The sequence below is a fragment of the Zea mays genome, chromosome 3 (assembly GCF_902167145.1).
Source record: "Zea mays cultivar B73 chromosome 3, Zm-B73-REFERENCE-NAM-5.0, whole genome shotgun sequence".
Classification (NCBI taxonomy): Eukaryota; Viridiplantae; Streptophyta; class Magnoliopsida; order Poales; family Poaceae; genus Zea; species Zea mays.
In genome coordinates this window covers 19790484-19810510 of record NC_050098.1, presented here as the reverse complement: position 1 = coordinate 19810510, position 20027 = coordinate 19790484, and the positions used below count along the sequence as shown (strand labels likewise).

Sequence of the window (20027 nt, the reverse complement as noted above, 5' to 3'; positions counted from 1 at the left end):
GACGACCTCACGCTGGCCTTGCAGCCGTGGGGGGCTCCTGTAGCCATCAGATCAAGGGGAGGGGGCAACCTAGCGAACGCGGCTACGGACAGCCTAACAACATGGAGCAATTAGTTTTTTTTAGGTAAGTTACTGTAGGAGATACCTACAGTATTTTTATTATTTCTTGACAAAGTATGAACAATTTACAAGGTGAGTACTAAACCACTACGGTATAGAGTGTTGAATCTAACTTCTAATTCTATCACCTATCTCCGACTTAACTCGGTGACAAACAAGACGCATTTGTCTTTTAAACATCTCCCGGCACGCTTCCATCCACAGTGGGCGGGATCTCGTGAGCAATTAGTTTGTTGGTATGCAGACAGAACAACATATTATTGGCTGGATATATTTGACTAGTGAGATTAATGTAATTTGCCTGTTAGTTGCTACAAAGACCAGAAGTGTTTTTTTGATAAAAGAAGGAATGTTCATGGCTAATATTACGAAATGATATAAAATGCAACGTCGATGGAAGTCAGGCATCAGTTCGGTCTGAAACCAATTATTGGCAACCCACACGGCCACACCTGCACTCAAGAGATGAAACAAATCCTCTGCGGCAGCCGGCCCTGCAGAGAAGACTCAGCCCACTCAAGAACCATTCACAGGCAAACGGGCCAAGTAAGATATGCAACCTAATGAACCTCTCACTGCCCAAAGTCGGTTAGTAACACCATGTCAGGTTCTATACAAAAAAAAAATCAATAGAAAGCCTTGACATGATTCATTGAGCACAAGCGTAAGCTAAACTATCTGGAGACCCCTCGGTCAAAAGTAAAAAAGAATCGGTGCGCTACACGAACTACTAAATGACTGCCTCATATGCCCCCATATTACAGGATACAAGCACATATGCGCTACACGAACTACATTTCGAATATCTCAAACTGTGAGTGTAACTGCCATGGTATGGTATGGAACCTGAGTGAAAATGCAAGGCCGCCATGCTGGTGACACGTGCAAAATTGATTCAAAACATATATACCTGCGGACCTGCCATGGCATGGAACCTGAGTGAAGATGCAAGACCACGGTGAGTGCTTCCTCAAAGAATATGGCCATCAGGGCGACCAACTTCTGAGCATGCCATTTAGTGAGGGCTCCCGTTTGTGTAGAAACCATCCGGGTTATGTGCCTCCATCTCAGCAAGCATCACGGATTTTGCCCTCTGGTACCTATTCCTTTTCGCTGATATTGCTGATATGGCTGTAGCCAGAATTTAGCAAGTCTCAGACAGTGCCATCAAGTCACGATTTAGTGAAGATACATAAAAATATATATGAGCCAAGCTAGAACTGAATGGTTTTCTTTCTTACAGCAAGAAGTTCCTATAAACTAAATAGCAACCAAGATAATGGTTAACAAGAGAAATGAACTGCCTTTGCTGCAATGTAAATAATACTACCTCCATTTTTTTATTTGACGCTGGTTAGTTCAATTTTGTACTAAGAAACGTCAAATATAAAAAATCGGAGGGGCTACTTACAGATAACTTGGCAAGTTCAGTCACATATGAAGTTTTAGAGCAAATATTAAAAGGAGGGAAGTTAGTTAAATCATACTTACAGGTCAAATCTTGAGGGAAGTCAAAATCATAGTCATATGGCCCCCTTCTGATGCACAGTATGTAGACCACTATAAGTATGACGAGCAGAACAAACCCAAACGATGCTCCAAGTGCAATTTTGCCAGTTTTGTTCAACCCTCCTTTCTCCCAGAATAATGCACAAGCAGGTAAGGTAGGCACGCCACACAAACCTTTATTACCTGAGAGGCTGCCAAAAGAATACATGTTAGTAAAAGACGGAAAACAAATACCACAAGTATATGTCAATCATGTACTAACTAGCACAGTACATTATCTATCTGCTAACTCTCTGCACTCCTAAACTCCCTATTTGGAGAAAAGTGCCAAGAATAGTAAATATATTGAAAATAAAGCTGCACAGTTTAGTTAATCACTCATCCTCAGATAAAGTAAACAAAGCCTTGTCCATCTGTTCCTATGAAATAAATTCTTTTATCACACATCAGTTCCTTTTTTTCAGGACTAGAATATCACAGTCAGACCTATTTTGCTAAGCACATGATTTTGAAGATTTGGTCTACTCTACTCTGATAATACCATAATAATTACATTACTCAACATGATAGAACCTAAACCCTTCATTCTTCGACCTGTTCAGGAGCTAGCATAAAATAGGCTAATAAATAATGACGATTATCATCTGAGCATAGTAAATCTTTCTAACCATATCTGACATCACAAGTAAGAAGTTGAAGTTTCGTTTACAAGACTAAGTAAGGATATATTACTCTATCACGCCACCATGCACGCCAATTGAGTAAAGTCTTTCTGGAACTTGCCCATCGAGTTGATTGTTGTTTAGTAATCTGCACGAGAAATATTAGCTAGTAAGTCTATACTGGTACATGCATACTCATATATTACTAAAGAACTGCTGAAAGAGGTTATAAACAAATTCAAACAGTAGCTTGAAAATGCACTTACGCAGTCTGTAACTTGGATGAACCTATGGTTCCAGGAATGCTTCCAGTAAACTCATTTGATGAAATATCCCTAAGAACCCAATGAAACAATCATATCAAACAAGCTTATGATGTATAAGAGCACTAGGTTTTGTATAAGCACAAGGTTTGCAAGATCATAGATAAATATGAATTAGTGAATTTAAAATTTTAAACATAAGCTGAAATAGTAAATACAAGAGAATAATCACAGGAAAACATGCACAGCTATTAATCACATTTACTAATTTAATATTCTATTTACTTTTATAAAGTTGGTTAAGTGTAACAAATCATGATCTTAAAATGTCTTATGTTGAGCAGCCATTGTCCAGTTGTTTCAGCAACATGGATCTTAAACATGTTGCAGAAGAATGTTAACTGAAGCGAAAGCACACCTTCATCTTATAAAGTGGTATAATTCGTGTACTTACAGTGACACAAGTGAAGGTTGACCTAAACCAGGTGGTAAGCTTCCAGTCAGTGAATTATAGCTCAAATTCCTGTCCAAAAAGAAGATAACCACATTAACAGGCATGGCTGGATGCCTGGAAACTGTTAAATACAGAAATAAGCCAAAAGGGCATTTCCATAGACATGAAAGAATTCATGGAAAATGTATGAGTATGTATGAAAAGTTGAAAACATGGAATTGTTAAAAACGTAATAGTTTATTGTTTATATAATAATAAATATTGAATGTAACCTACTGCGAAGCAGATCCATCAAAAACAAGAAGGCAGCATGACAGATTCACAAAATAACTTACATTTCAACATATCCTTTAGCATTTGTACTTGCCGTTTGTAAAAATGAATATATATAAATAGACCATTCAAAGCAAAGTGGACAAAAAGAATGAATACAGTGTACATATGAACTAGAATCTGTTGGCAGGACTATAAAGTATTAATGGATTTTTTTTACTGTTCATAGAGGAAGACTTTATAAATATAGTTTATCCTAACAGAAAAAATAAGACAATCAACGAGCTTAATCAGCTGAGATATGATTAATCAATTGTGAGGGCCAGGGAGCTGAGTCCAGTGAAAACTTTATGAGATGGAGAGATACTATGAATCTATTCCCATAGGTAGATATAGTAATCAGACCCCAATGGAAGCTTCATAGGCATTCAATTTTGTGCACAAGCCCTACTGCCTAACATTCTTGATCCACATGAAATGGTACATTACTTTTGCTGAGAAACATCTTTCCATTTTAAGAGTCGTAGCAACCTAGCACACATGAACGGTATCATAGCCATTTAGGTCATTCCAGTCATGTTATTGTTGGGTCTATGCTTCGTCGCCGAAGGTCTTATAGAAAGAAGTGATCCTCGGATGAAGCTGTTCGCACAAGATAGCCGAAGGTGCCTTTTCGCAGAGCTTCGGCATTACAAACCGACTTAAAGATAGAATGACCTTTTAGTCCATAAAGGTCTGAGTCAACGTTGTAAGTTCTTATAAGGGGCATACTTGTAATTCCTCACAGGCTGCGTCCTGTGCCTATAAATAGTGAACAGTATTCCGTTACTGTTCACGCATTTTTCTGACATTTGCAATCGCATTTCTCGGAATACAACCTTTGTCAAGGCATAGGTATCATTGTATTTTATGATTCAATATATTAAGTGAATATTATATAATGCATCTGTGAATCATTTATTCATTCTTACCTTTTATTTTACATTATTCTACAACGTTTATTGAAAGTTTATTACGAAGGTTCAACTTCGTAATAAGACGCTTATCAACCTTCGTCTAAGATCCATTATCCTCAAAGGAATAATGCTTCGCGGACGAAGGACAGTATCATTTAACATTCTATGTTGCCTTGTTCTTAATTCATAGCATTTGAGAACAAGTCCCCAACATTGGCGCCCACCTCCGGTGAACTCACTTCCACTTTTTGAGCTGATGGCTTCGTTCAACAACCAAGCTGGAGTTGCTTCGGACCCGAAGCTGGTGCTTCCGATCACAGGTGGCTCGTCCTCAGAGCCAGCTAACAAGAAGCAGAAGAAGGAGGCACAGAGAAGAGTACAACATGTTGGGGTGCAAGGACCCTTCATCAAATCAAGATGGTCTCACATTCCTATTACCTTCTCTCAAGAGGACCTTCAGCTCAAAGATTACCCACACAACGATGCCATGGTTATCTCTTGTGTTATCAAAGGATTTCTGGTTCACAATGTCTTGGTTGATACAGGCAGTGCAGCTGACATCATATTTGCTAAAGCCTTCAGACAAATGCAAGAGCCAGAAGATAAGATTCATGATGCTACACATCCTCTTTGTGGCTTCGGAGGAAGACAGATTGTAGCACTGGGCAAGATCACCATGTCAGTAACCTTCGGATTCGTCAACAACACCAGAACCGAACAGGTTGTGTTCGATATTGTTGACATGGAATACCCCTATAATGCAATTATTGGTCGTGGTACCCTCAATGCCTTCGAAGCAATTCTTCATCCTGCTTATCTTTGCATGAAGATACCTTCGGATCAGGGATCCATCGCTGTTCATGGAAGTCAGGAAGCTGCCAGAAGGGCCGAAGGAAACTGGACTGACTCAAAAGCAATTCATAACATAGATGAAGCTGAGGCTTGTGAGCAGTACAAGTTTAGAAGGGAGAAAGCAGCTTCAGCAGATCAGCCGAAGCCCATGCTCTTATGTGAAGATATAGCAGAGCAGAAGGTGTTGTTGGGTTCTCAGTTATCTGAAGAGCAGGAGAAAACCTTAATAAGGTTTTTGTTCAACAACAAAGATGTTTTTGCATGGTCAGCCAATGATCTCTGCGGAGTTAATAGGGATGTTATTGAACATTCGCTCAATGTTGACCCATCTTTCAGACCCAGGAAGCAGAGGCTTCGGAAGATGTCGGATGATAAGGCCGAAGGGGCTCGCAATGAAGTAAAAAGACTCCTCGGTGCGGGAGTTATCAGAGAAGTAAAGTATCCAGAGTGGCTAGCTAACACTGTTATGGTGAAGAAGGCCAATGGCAAGTGGAGAATGTGTATCGATTTCACAGATCTCAACAAGGCTTGTCCGAAGGATGAATTCCCGCTGCCAAGAATAGACTCTTTAGTCGATGCAGCAGCTTCTTCAGAGCTTATGAGTCTCCTGGACTGTTACTCAGGCTATCATCAAATTTGGATGAAGAAGGAAGATGAGCCGAAGACTAGCTTCATAACCCCAAGTGGCACGTATTGCTATCTTCGAATGCCTGAGGGGCTCAAAAATGCTGGGGGAAGTTTTAGCAGAATGACTGCGAAGGTCCTCCAGTCTCAGATTGGCAGAAATGTGTTGACTTATGTAGATGACATTATTGTAAAAAGCACGAAGCAGGAAAATCATATTGTTGATTTGCAGGAGACCTTTGCCAGTTTCAGGCAAGCCGGCTTAAAGTTAAATCCAGAAAAATGTGTCTTCGGAGTGAAGAAGGGGAAATTTCTTGGATGCTTGGTTTCAACAAAGGGAATTGAAGCCAATCCAAGTAAAATTGAAGCTATACTTCGGATGGAGCCACCAACTACAAAGAAGGGGGCTCAAAGATTGACAGGAAGATTGGCATCTCTCAATAGATTCATATCCAGATCAGCAGAGAGAAATTTACCATTCTTCGAAGTGCTGAAGTCGGCCGAAGTCTTTCAATGGGGACCAATCCAGCAGAAGGCTTTCGAAGAACTGAAACAGTATTTGATAGATCTAACAACACTGACTCCACCAATGCCAGGGGCTCCTTTATTATTATATGTGGCAGCTTCGCACTCAGCGGTAAGTGCAGCGCTTGTCCAAGAGAAGCTTGATGGTCAAGTCAGAAGGCAGGCCCCAATATATTTTGTTTCCGAAGTCCTTAGTTTATCAAAGAAAAATTATACAGAGTTGGAAAAGATACTGTATGCTGTCTTGATGGCCTCCAGGAAGCTTCGGCACTATTTCCAAGCTTACAACATAATTGTTCCTTCTTCGCAACCTCTGAAGGATATTATGAGGAACCGAGAAGCTACTGGAAGGATTGGAAAATGGGCTGCAGAGCTCAATGAATTTTGTATTGAATATGTTCATAGATCTTCGATTCAGTCACAGGCACTGGCAGACTTTATTGCCGATTGGACGCCAGGGGCTCAGGAGGAGGAAACAAATAAAGACAACGAAGCCTGGACAGTGTTTTGTGATGGATCTTGGGGAACCTTCGGAGCAGGAGCGGCTGCTGTGTTGGTTTCACCTTCCAAAGTCAAAACTTGTTATGCAGCAAAGCTTGATTTTAATTGCACAAACAACATTGCTGAGTACAAAGCATTGATTCTAGGTCTTCGAAAGTTAAAAGCAATGGGAATCAGAAGAGCCATACTTAAAACTGATTCCCAGGTGGTTTCGGGTCATGTTGACAAAAGTTGCAAGGCTAAAGATCCGAAGCTTGAAAAATATCTAGACATGGTCCGAAGGATCGAAGCCTCCTTCGAAGGATTCTCTGTCAAGAATATCCCTCGAGGACAAAATGAGCATGCTGATTTGCTAGCCAAGTCTGCAGCACAGGGGCTGCCGTTACCTTCGGATGTATTCTTCGAAACAATAAAGGCACCTTCAGTGGAGCTCCTCGAAAGAGCGGTCCTCAACATATCTCCTGTCTACAGCGAAGATTGGAGAACTGACATCATCTCTTACCTTCAGGGTAACCTCTTATCAGATGACGAAGCTTATAATAAAAGGATAGAGGCAAGAGCTCGTCCGTATATCATGATAGAAGGGGAGTTATACAAGCATGGAGTTTGCGCTCCGCTTCTCAAGTGTCTATCTAGAGCCGAAGGTATAGAGTTGATGAAAGAAATACATGCAGGCCTGTGTGGATCCCACATTGGATCTAGGTCGTTACTTGGGAAAGTCTTCCGCCAAGGGTTTTATTGGCCGAAGGCAGCTTCGGATGCGGCGGAGTTAGTGCAAAAGTGCGAAGGTTGTCAGAAATGTGCAAGAGATCAAAAACAACCTTCGTCTTTGACACAGCTGATACAACCCATCTGGCCATTGCAAAGGTGGGGCCTTGACTTGTTGGGTCCATTACCACCGGCTCAAGGGAATCTAAAATATGTTATAGTGGCTGTGGAGTATTTTTCCAAGTGGATTGAGGCGAAGCCATTGGCCACAATAACTTCGGCCACTGTCCAAAAGTTTTTCTGGCAGAATATTGTCTGTCGCTTCGGGGTACCGAAGGCAATCACTGTAGATAATGGAACGCAGTTTGACTCCGAAGCTTTCAGAAATTTCTGTGATCAAATTGGAACGAAGATCCATTTTGCATCAGTCAGGCATCCGGAGTCAAATGGGCTCGTTGAAAGGGCCAACGGCATTATAATGACAGGAATAATGAAGTTAATCTTCAATCAACCCAGGGGAAAGTGGCCAGATCAGTTAATCAAAGTGGTGTGGAGCCACAATACAACAACATCAAGGTCTACAGGCTTTACCCCATTCAAATTATTATTCGGTGACGAAGCAATAACTCCGGAGGAAGCCAAAGCTGGATCAATAAGAGTAGTAGCTTCGGCAGAATCAGGTCCCGAAGATGCTTGCCTTGTGGAAAAGGATGCTTTAGAAGGGATCAGGCTTCAGGCCGTGGAGAATATCAATAAATATCAGGCTGAAACAGTTAAATGGCGAGATAGAAAAGTCTGGCTAAAAAATATTGAGCCGGGACACTTGGTGCTTCGGAGAGTGGCTAACCCAGATACAGTGGGTAAGCTACAGTTGAAATGGGAAGGACCATTCTTAGTAGTATCTTCGTCAAGGCCTGGATCGTACAGATTGAAGGACATGGATGGCAACGAAATTCCAAGGTCTTGGAATGCGGATGAGCTTCGGCGATACTATGTATAACATGATGTAATTTTTTATGTTTTTTCTTTTCTTTTTCATGGCACCCTTTTCCTTTCCGAAGGGGGAGAAAGGTTTTTAATGGGGCCATCATGTGTAATTTCCTTTTTTAGTCTTATAAGAGCAAAATCCCCCAAAAAATGTAAATGTAACAGCTGAGAACGCACCATCGAGTGCAGAAACTGAAAAAGAAAAAAGAGAAGAAGCTCCAAAGACGTCCCTAAGGGGATGCAGAGCTCTCAGCGAAAAGTCAACGCTGGTACCGTCTAAGTAAAAGACGAAGAAGCTCCAAAGACGTTCCTAAGGGAATGCAGAGCTTATACCGCCTAAGTAAAAGGCGAAGAAACTCCAAAGACGTTCCTAAGGGAATGCAGAGTTTATACCGTCTAAGTAAAAGACGAGGAAGCTCCAAAGTCGTTCCTAAGGGAATGCAGAGCTGATGTGTGGTTGATTCCAAGGAAATAATGGTTGAGTGTGGCTTCGGTTATATGCTTTGGACATTCATTCGCACATTACATCATAGCATTTGCATTCATAAGCATTCATTCATAGCATTTGTGTTCCTAAGTGGTTGCTTCGGCAAAAGGAAGAAGTGGTCTTTTATGTTCCGTTATGTACAAAAAAGAAAAAGCTTCGGCAAGAGGAAGAAGCGGTCTTTTATGTTTCGTCATGTACAAAAAAGAAAAGCTTTGGCAAAAAGAAGAAATGGTCTTTTATGCTTCGTTGTGTACGAAAAGAAGGGAAGGTGTTTTTTCGCCTTCGGCTCAAAATACTGATTTCGTCCACATCAAAGCGTCTCAATAAAAGGGTAAGAATATATTACAAGGTATGAACAAAGTTCCTTGAGAATAGATTAATTGTATTTACGAAAAGTTGTTACAAATTCTCCTGAGTTTTTTCTAGTCTACTCCTATTAATCTTCGTCAGGTTTCTGCTTCGGCGGCATATCCTTTAAGTATCACCTTCAGCTTCGTCATCCTACATGAATCAAGGTATCCCGAGTAAAAATCAAGTGTGAAGGAGAAGGTAAGTACAAAGTATGATTTCTTACTGGTTCAAGATGACTTCGAGCTTCGTCCCCAGCCTTCTCTCGCCCGCCTTTTGTCCATATCATTTTTATGAATCTATTTGAGATGCTCCGGGCGAGGTCAGGAATGTCGTCGAGAATTGATGGAGACAGGGCGAAGTTGGGCCTGTTGACAATCTTTCCATGCTCGCAGCCAGCCTTCAGGAATGCTGCAGCAGTACCCCGAGAAGCTACCCAGGCACAGAAGTCACCGTGCCCAGCTATAACTTCGTCAAGTTCTTCAATTTCAGCTTCGATATGATCGAAGGCTTTTGGTAAATCTTCATCCGAAGGGGTAAATTTCCCGCTGCTGGCTCCAACTGAGTAAAAGATCTTCTTTAGTTGTTGGATACAATTGTTGCTAAAATTCAAACATTTATCCTGAAGGCTTGTTAATGATTTCTTCAAATTTGAGTTGGCTTGGACTTCGGCTTCAAGTTTAGAATTAAGCTCTAGCTTTTCTTGTTCAAACTGTTTTGATTGACCGATAAGCTTCGAATTCAATTCTGATATTTTAGCTTCGGTCTCTGCCAGCAAGCCTTCGGTTGATTGAAGTTCGAAGTCTTTCTTTTCGATGATGGCTGATTGTTCTTTTATTTTGCTCTCTAAATTTCCAATTATAGCTTCGTGTTTTTTGTCCTCCAAATCCTGCTGCATCTTCAGAGCTTTGCTCAGTAGCATGCTCTGCACAAAAACAGTTTTCGTTAGTAACATTTTCATTATCCAAAGCAATAAGGAACAGAGAAAAGATTGTTTACCTTGAAATTGGAATAAAATAAGCTGCCGACGATATGCTGTCGTCGGTAGCGGCTGATGTCTGTCTCTAGTTTCGGAAAACCGATACTCTTTGATAGAGTACCGATGACCTTAGCCCCAGCTGAGTCCCGGATGCAGCCCAGTTTTTCATCATCAATGCCTCCAAATAGAAGAGCTCCTGGCTTGTATCCGCAAGATTTGGCGTATTCCTTAAGCTCTTCTTTTTCGGCCTTCGACAGTTTTTGCCCGACTAAATTTTGAAATGAGTAGGCTTCGTCGTCCGAAGTGTCTTCGGCTATTTCTTTCCCTTTCCCAGGCACTGTGGCCATGGTTTCTTCAGCAGTGGTGGCAGCTTCTTCTGCAGCCATGTCTGTTAAAATTTTGTTGATGTCTTCAATAGTAGATTCTAAGTTTACATCTTCGGCTGTAGCGGCTTCGGTAGCCGCGATCTCCGAAGGTGCGACTTCGACATTTTCTGTGCCCTCAACAGCTGGTGTTTTCTGAATTGACGCCCTCGGTGGCGTCTTGTCAATAACTTCTGTTACGGCAATAATTCTTTGCCTTTTCGCTTTGGCTATCTTCGTTTTTTCCGGCTCCGCCACCTTTTGAAAAAGCTTCGTCAGTCGAGGCCCTAATGGACTTAGCTTCGTGGGCATGGGTTCAGTCATTACCTTTAGAATTTCCTCCACGTCGCTAGTAGAAGGTGGTGTGGGGGTCCCCTCTTCTTCGGATAGTTTTCGCTTTGGAGTTGATATTTTTCTCTTGACAATTTTCTTCTTTTTTGGTGGTTGTTCTTCATCCTTGTTTAAAGCTTCGGCCGCTCTTTTTCTTCTCTGGCCCTCAGCACCCTTGTTCAGCTGCGCATAGTCAGGATATTCGAAACCCAGTGCATCAAGCACTCGGTTCAGCCTTCGCTTCGGACGGGTGCCGAAGGCTGCTGTCATCAGTTGATCTTCTTTTTTCGAATAATTTCCAAGAATTTCATTACACATCACCTCAACTGTATCCAGCCACTCTTGGCAGGGCTTCTTAAAATATTTCTTGAATTTGAAGTGGTAAGGAAGCCGGACAAGATCCCCTTCCTTCTTCTCCCCCTTTAACTTTGGCATTTCCCATTTTTTCAGAGTAGGGAAGACTTTGAATGCTAAGAATTCTTGAACCAGATCCCTGGTACCAATATGCTCTGCAATGATTCTGAATTCATCCATTGCCCGTTGAGTTTGACCCTCTGGTGTCATGTTGCAGTGGGGTCGGGTTTCTCCGAAAGTTAGCTCGAGTGGACTTTGCACAAGCTTCTCCTTGTCCTCATCAACCTTGACATAGAACCATTCTGATTTCCAGCCTGCCGGCCATTTGCTTCGGTAGCTGATTACAGGAAACTTTGCGGTTTTCCGGTAGGCAAAATTGTAGCAACCGAAGTTTTCATGAAGCCCATCTTTTCTGGCCTTTGTTTGATAATGCAATTCATGAACTCGACAGAAACTGTCAGCAAAAGGCTCCACTGCTTGGCTTCGGAGGGCCCAAATATAAACGCTAAGCCTAACGATAGCGTTAGGAGTTAACTGGTGAAGGTAGATGCCAAACCTCTTCAATATCTCCGCAACAATCTCGTGAACAGGGAATCTTAGCCCAGCCTTTAAAAAGCTTTTGAAGATGACAACCTCGTCCTTCTCTGGCTTCGGGGTGGTCTCTTCTCCCCCGAAGCGAAGTAGCTTCTTCTGATCTTCACTGAAAAAACCTGCTTTCACCATCTTGGCGAGATCAACCTTTGAAACAGTCGATTTTCCGAAGTCTAGGTGGCTGGGTTTGCTGGGCATGGCAATACGGTAGTCATCTTCGGAGTCGGTTTCTGCAATGTTCCCTTCTCCTTCGGCAGCTGTCGGGTTTGCTTCGGCAGCAGGCATTTCTTCCGCAGTCACCAGTCCGGAGCGCTGCATCGCTTCGGAGATGGGCACAGTCTCCGAAGCTTCAGTTTCGTCCCCCTCACGCTCAACCCTAGCTGTAGAGCGAACTCTGGCCATTTAATTATGAACTTGTGAAACTTTGATACTTTTTTCTCCGAAGCAGGCTTCAAGATGGAGCTTCGTTCAAATCTGACAAACAAGCTTCGGCGATGGTTAAAAATTTTGGCAGCAAAACAGTGCAAATAGCAGTAAATGTTGTGGTAACTTCACACCTACTCGTCTGTTTATATAGTGCCGCAGGTAAGAAGGTGAAGTGCCAGGAGTTTTGCACCAGGCGGACACCCGCTCGCACTCGCTGTACGGTGGACCGCAGTGACCGAACAGTAACTCTGCAAGGTGGGGCCGCTGCGCGCAGGGAAATCCAATCGTTTCTCGACAACGAGCTCAGGGAAGGTGTTTTTTGAGACCTTCGGCGCTCTGAAGCTTAAGAAACTTTTTTCACGGATCAAGCTCGTTACGAAAAACGATCTAGCACCGCGAAAGGGGCTACTGTTGGGTCTATGCTTCGTCGCCGAAGGTCTTATAGAAAGAAGTGATCCTCGGATGAAGCTGTTCGCACAAGATAGCCGAAGGTGCCTTTTCGCAGAGCTTCGGCATTACAAACCGACTTAAAGATAGAATGACCTTTTAGTCCATAAAGGTCTGAGTCAACGTTGTAAGTTCTTATAAGGGGCATACTTGTAATTCCTCACAGGCTGCGTCCTGTGCCTATAAATAGTGAACAGTATTCCGTTACTGTTCACGCATTTTTCTGACATTTGCAATCGCATTTCTCGGAATACAACCTTTGTCAAGGCATAGGTATCATTGTATTTTATGATTCAATATATTAAGTGAATATTATATAATGCATCTGTGAATCATTTATTCATTCTTACCTTTTATTTTACATTATTCTACAACGTTTATTGAAAGTTTATTACGAAGGTTCAACTTCGTAATAAGACGCTTATCAACCTTCGTCTAAGATCCATTATCCTCAAAGGAATAATGCTTCGCGGACGAAGGACAGTATCATTTAACATTCTATGTTGCCTTGTTCTTAATTCATAGCATTTGAGAACAAGTCCCCAACAGTTATCATGCATGTCCATGTCAATGATTGCTATTTTTAGTGGTCTACAGACTACAACTGCTTGATAAACTTTCATGTTGTAGCTAGGTGCACTTGATTTTATCTAACTTACATTTTCAATTTTTATTCACTTCCACGGGTGATGTTCTGCACTACTATTCTTTGTCAGATTTTTCATAACAATGCTAAACTAAGATGACACAAACTGCTATACAAAGATGACAATTTATTTATTTAATTTTCTCTTATATAGAAAGACTCCTAACAGAGCTAAGCTAAGATGCACGTAATCGAAAACCGCATGTAAGCTATGTTATCAACAGAAAGCCAAGATTATACATAGGCACAAAAAACTAAAAATCAAGGATGACATGGGTCAAAATTGTTTTCAACTGGTGTGTGGAATGATACTTACAAGCTTACCAAGTCTTTAAGATGACTTATTTCATCGGTGATGTAACCTTTTAGTCCTTGACTCGCCAGATCCCTATAGAGGGCAACAGCAACATCATACAAGTTATAACCGCAAGCATTTGAACCTTTCAACCCAGAATACTGTATCAAGTAAAATAGTCCACAGGCCCTTCCATTCAACCTCACATACTGATACCAATAATCCGATGTACATAATTTATTATATTATAGACAAGACACTGGCAGCTACAAGCACTCAAATTAAATAACCGAAAGACCTGTAACTCAAGCAACCAAATTAACAATTATGCAGTTAGACATTTCAGTGCAACGTGCAACTAACAAATACTAAAGTTCAAGTAGATAGAGTATTAGAGTTTTTTTTTCTATATGTGCTTGTCTGTTAAACATCTCCTTTCCAGTCAATCCAATGTATTCTATGAAAAATGCTCACTGTCACGTTAGTGCAGTTTTGTGACCAGAATGGAAACCCAATAACCCCTAGATGACAAGCAGAAATGCTCATAATAAAGCACATTGCAAATAAAAACAGCATCCGGAGAAGAATGGTACTTACAGTTGTGTTATCACAAGCCCTTTGTCACCGCGATGGCAAGTAACTCCCTCCCATGCATCCCATGCCCTCGGTGCACAAGGGTCACCATTCCAACCCATCCTGGCAGGAATTTTCAGCGACTCCTTCAACGCCTTCATTGCAGCCACTGCAAAAACCAATGCAAGAAGCTGAGAGGGGCAGAGGTAGTAGGGGGCAATTTTGTAGGCTCCTAATATATTGAGCAGTCCAGCCAAAAATCTTCAGAATTGATCACCTTGGCTCGGCACTGTCCTCATCTCAAGTGGCACCATCGCATAATTCTCAAGGCCGCACAGAATCGGCCGTCCCACCACTGGCACAAGCCTGACGCTCAACGTCGAGCTTGTCAGATTCTTGACAATGTAGGTCCACTTGAACGCCGTGAAGCCTCCGACCTGCTTGAAGATGTCGATCCTCGTGACGTTCTCCCCAGCCAGCACTACGTCGAACACCCTCTGGCCAGGTGAGCCGATCCCAGCATCGATCTCGGCGAAATGGAGCCAGACCATGTAGGACAGCCTCGTGTCGACCGGCATGAGGTACTCGATCTCATTGGCGGCGTCACCGCCCGTGGTGACCGCCGACTCGTACAGCTTGGTGGGGAAGTAGTTGGGCGGCTGGTTGCTGCCAAAGACCTTCCTCCCGCCCGCAGTGATGGCGTCGTAGCTGAGGTCGTTGTTCCGGAAATCGACGTCCGCCTGCCACACCCGCGAGAAGGCGTCGGCGTCCCTGGTGAATCCGGGGCCGAAGAGGCTGTTCCCGCAGGTGACGCGGCCGTAGTTGACGAGGACGAGGTCGGCGCCGGTGGTGGCGCCGTCGTAGGCGAGCGGGTGGACGGGGGAGACCTCGATGGAGGCGACGGCGGGCGCGTCGGTGGAGAGCGAGTAGAAGCAGAGGTCGGAGGCGGGCTCGGTGGCGGAGGGGAAGATGAGGTCGGAGTAGGCCCCGTAGCGCGCGGCGGGCTCGGGCCAGGGCGAGCGGAAGGAGAGCACGAGCGTGGCGGCGGCGGAGACGTCGAAGGAGGGCGTGCGCAGCTTGGAGTCGTAGTTGTCGTAGACGGAGAAGAGGCGGAGGTAGTAGCGGCCGGGGGGAAGCGGGAGCGAGTAGCAGGAGGACTTGCCGGCCGAGGAGGGCGGGAAGAAGCGGAGCGTGCGCTCCTGCGGCTGCGGGAAGCGGTGCGGCTCCGCCACCATGCCGGCGGCCCCGCCCGCGGAGAAGAACCGGTCGGCGAGCCACCGGCGCCCCAAGGCCGAGGTGAAGTCCGCCGCGCCGCCGCAGTCGATGTTGTAGCTGTGGTTCGCCGCTGCGCCCGGCCCGGGGAGAGACGGAGGAGACCACACGGCGTTAGCACTCGCTCGCGCCGTCTGCATTGCAGCCGCGAATCGAACGAAAAAACTTGTATTATGTAAGGGGGAGGAGGGGCCGAGCTAGGGAGCGCCTACCGCCGGAGAGGAAGGGGTCGTCGGAGGCGCGGGCGCCGGCGCCGGCGAGGAGGAGCAGGAGGAGCGGGAGCAGCCGCATTGGGGGAGGGATCCCCTGTCGTAGCGACGAGGATTTTAGGGGGGTTGCGGGGGTAGAGAAATTTCTTCGCTGCGGTGGAGTGGGGAAGCTTGGAGACTTTAGAGTGGCGGATGGAGGTGGTGGAGGAATAGTGGTGGGGAAGGGAAGGGGACAAGGTGAAGCGGGGGGAAGAACGCTGGAACCTGATGGCGTACGCCGTACCCGTACGATGATCCGTGATCGGACGGCCGTGCGGGATCGGGGAAGGAATCGGGCGCGGCGGAAGCGGACAGACAGGGAGGCGATGCGGTGACATTGAAGAACCATGGGTGTCGCGAATCTGAGCCAGCTTTTTTTGATGCGCTAATCAGCCCGCTCGCTCTCCCTTGTCGATCCTCTCCTCCCGTCCCCGGTCTCAGCTCTCTGGCTGGATCAGGATCAAGTGTAATCAGCCAGCTTTTTGCATTGCTTTGCATGCATGGAGAGCTCACGTGAGCTGGTGAGCAGAGTGCTGTAAAAATAAAAAAATAAAAACAAGAAAATACCAAGCGGAAGCGGAGGTGGTGAAGAATCACTGCCATCAGCATCTTTCACCGTATAATAACAGCTGGGCTTGCGGTTGCGGTGGATGTGGGTGGGGGACAGAGCGATTAGCCGAAATAATTGGAGCGGCGACGGACACACGAGGGATTTGGCCCACGCAACGCAACGCAACGCAAGTAGATCTCGACGTCGGCCGTGTCACGAGAACCACAAACCACCGGTCCACAACCGTGACGCCCGCACCCAAACAGTCAAAAAACACAGTAGTGTCCGTGGTTGGCACTTGGCAGTCATAGTCATAGACTCATAGTAATAACCCAGCAGCCGAAGCAGAGCAGCGGCTGGCGCGTTACTACTGCTTTCTTTTGCCCTCTCGGACCGTTCGCCTTCGCCGCGTCCGAGAATTAGCCGCGACGTGCGCAGTGATGCGGGGGAGATGTTCTTGTTCGTGCCGCGCGTCAAGCGTCAACCAAACCAACCCCACCGGCCACCAGTCTCATTTAGTCTCTAAGGATTAAAGTAGGAAGTAAATTGTTTTAGTCTCTAGTCCTTGAGAAGTGACTAAAAGAAACTAGATCATATAAATTCTACTTTTACCCCTATATTATTTCAGTTGCACTAACTGTGGAAGAATGTTTAAGAATATTTTAATCATCTTATGGTTCATTTAATATGTTTTGAGTACTTTTAGTCCCTATAACTACAAAATATAGAGACTAAATTTTAATCTCTTAACTAAACTTTAGCCTCAAACTAAACGAATCAAACGGGGCTTACTAGCTTAAGCCTTCACTCAAGTGTGCCCACTTCTTTCTCCCAAGTCTGACTTCAGGGCGTCACACCGAGCAAATTGTGTCCTAGAGGACTTCGCCGACCCGTGACGTGCATTCATGCCAACGTCGTCTATATCAATCCTCTATATTCGTCTTTTACAGTCTCCTCTAAAATATTTCATCCTCTATATCCCCTTTCTCTCTAACAACGTCCTCTATACGCAAATAACTATATTAGAGACAATTTTTTATTTTTTACTTTTTGTACATACGTATTTGTCATACTTTTAAATGTATTTCTTAAATGTATTGTACATATTTTAGTTTTGCTAAATCGGTTATTTAAAGTATTCAAATGTATAGAGAACTGTTTAGAGAAAATCTATATATAGATAATCCAGTATTGTCCTCTAAATTTAGAGAACCGTTTAGAGGACGCTGTTGGAGAGCGTAGAGAACCGTTTAATCCTCTATATTTAGAGTACAGGAGGCTTTAGGAGCTCTCGCTGGAGCGGGCCTCAGGTTCTGCGCGACCGCAAGCAAGGCCTACCTTGTACCAGACGTTTGAAGGCCGCGCCAAAGGTATAGTATACTGATGGTTTATGTGCAGGTTGATCATCAGGCAGCCAAGAACTCCGTCCCAGCTGAGACCTGAGAGTACAATACTCAGCCCAAAAAAACGTGGATTGGACGAGAGCAAGAGAGATGGCAATGAGACCCGATCACCGATTCCCTACCGGGAATTCCTCTATTAGAGGATGGGGACGGGGAAGTTTCTCCCCCACGGAGATATAAACGGGGAAAATTCTCCTCCGACGGGTAAATGGGGACGGGGATGAAGAAACATTCTCTATCCCCGTTCCCCGTGGGGACCCGTTAAACTTACATGTGACAATATTTTTATGTAATAGTTAATGATAAAAATAAAGAATTAACTTGCCAAGAGATCACCCGTTGTATAAATACATTGATTTTAATGCGCACATAATGATTTTTACATCTAACGGTGTGTATAAGTGACAATGTTTTACATTAATAACAAATGAAGTACGATTTAATTATAATTAAAGCGTGGATGGGGATCTCCGACGGGGATTTATCCCCACGGGGAACGAGGATGTGGAACAAATGTCCCCCGCAAGCGTTCGTGGGGATCCCCACGGGGGAATTTTTTCGTCACTGGGACAGGTTTGAGGAGCTAAAACCCGACGGGAAATTATGTGTTGCCATCCCTAGGAGCAACCCGTGGTTTAGAGATGACAGTGTAGCTACGCGGACATGGACATGGATTTTGCAACCACGTCATATATTACCATTAATCACGTGATGGACCATGTTCGATTGAAATGTTGGGAAAAAAAAAGGGAAAGAGCTTCTCCTACGTGCGTGCCATCGAGTGAGGACCAAAATAAATAAACTTAGATTAGTAGCAGACAACGAGACAGGTTTGAGAAATGAGCAGCAAATAAAAAATAGCGAAGGATCTAACACTAACAGCAATCCTTGGCGCGCCGTACAGTCACGGGCGGCGAAGACGCGGAAAGTGTCTGCCATGACCTGCCGGGTATGCACTCGTGTGTACAGTACTACCAAGTACAGTACAGTAGTAACTCCTCCGTTTCGCACTTGTTCCAGGCTGGCTGCCTTCCACAACAGGACTGGCCGCATTGCCATGTCGATCCAAGGACTCATCAGAGCAGACGGGCCTTATGATTTATGAATACCACATCAACTTCCCGTATGAGATGAAGCCCGGGACTCGCAGGCAGGGAGAGAAAAACGACTCACAGCCATCCATATTATCCAGAACACAATTTCGGTTCCCACTCTCTTTCGCTTACCAAAAAGATCGTCTAATAATTCCTGCACACGTTGTCTCGTTTTTTTTTTGAGGGAAAAAACTGGCCCTTCAAATAGACTGCCGTTGCCGAACGAAATTCTGCTCGGTTTATCGAGCACGGGAGTTATTACTAGCCTGGGCCACAAAGCATGATATAGTCATCATGTCTCTAGTTGCTACCATACCACTCAGCAAATCAGGCCAGTCGGCCCGTGAAGAAACATCCGCCTGGGCCTGTTCCCTGTTGGGCTGGGCGGGGGAGTCCGGCCCCGGCCCCTCTATGGCGAAATGGTGCCTGCACAACCAGCAGTAGCAGTGAAGCATCGAGACTCGAGAAGCGTCCAGCCACCACACCAGCGCGATGCAACGCAGACGCAGCTGTGCGAGCGAGGAACACCAAGCTGGGGGCGTGCGCGACCCCTTCCTCCTTTTCCTCCACCCCGCCGGCGCCCGCGTCTTCGGCCGCCGGACTTGGGGCCTCGGAGCTCGTGCTCAGCCCTGGACACGAGAGTCGAAAGGTTTCTCTTTTTTTTTTCCCCACCCGAAAGCAACGGGCGGAGGGGAGGGGAAGAAAATCAGAAAAGGCAGGAGCGAGCAACTGAGCAAGCAAAGCTGGCCTGCCCCTCGACGGACCGGACGGGGTGGGGACCGGACATGCTGTTTGGTGGTGTGTGTCGGTGGACTGTCGACGGACCTTCCAGAGAGCCGTTCCGACTTCCGACCCCCGGCGTGTGGTGGACTCGAGAACAAGGACATCGAGCACGATGGGGACCTGGCCAGGCCAGCTGGGTGCGTGCATGCAGTGTGGCCAGTGGCGGGGGGGGGAGTGCCGGCGTGCCGCCGCTGTGCTTCTCGCTTTCTCCTGCTCCATCGTCCTTCGCTAGATACACGGCGTGCTGCAAACGTAACCAAGCGGCGGCCATATATGGCCGTGGCGGCCGCGTCATGATGCAGCACCACCCTTCTGTAATTGCATCGTCGGTCCCACAACGGAGCGTCGTTTTTCGGTTACATATTTAACATCCGTTTGTGAGGATTATATTTGTTATTTTTTTGC

At 45.0% G+C, this 20027-nt stretch overlaps 1 protein-coding gene across 1 annotated transcript; it reads right to left on the bottom strand.

Annotated features, from left to right (window-relative positions):
- Positions 1 to 675: 675 nt before the first annotated feature.
- On the bottom strand, positions 676 to 15952 carry LOC100279241 (uncharacterized). The gene is made up of 9 exons (NM_001152262.2): positions 15757 to 15952; positions 14550 to 15617; positions 14297 to 14441; positions 13721 to 13792; positions 3009 to 3077; positions 2558 to 2626; positions 2362 to 2439; positions 1612 to 1820; positions 676 to 1251 (listed from the first exon to the last, which is right to left on the bottom strand). Exons 1-9 carry the CDS (start codon positions 15833 to 15835, stop codon positions 1136 to 1138), a joined length of 1905 nt encoding a protein of 634 aa, NP_001145734.2. The 5' UTR covers positions 15836 to 15952; the 3' UTR covers positions 676 to 1135.
- Positions 15953 to 20027: the final 4075 nt, after the last annotated feature.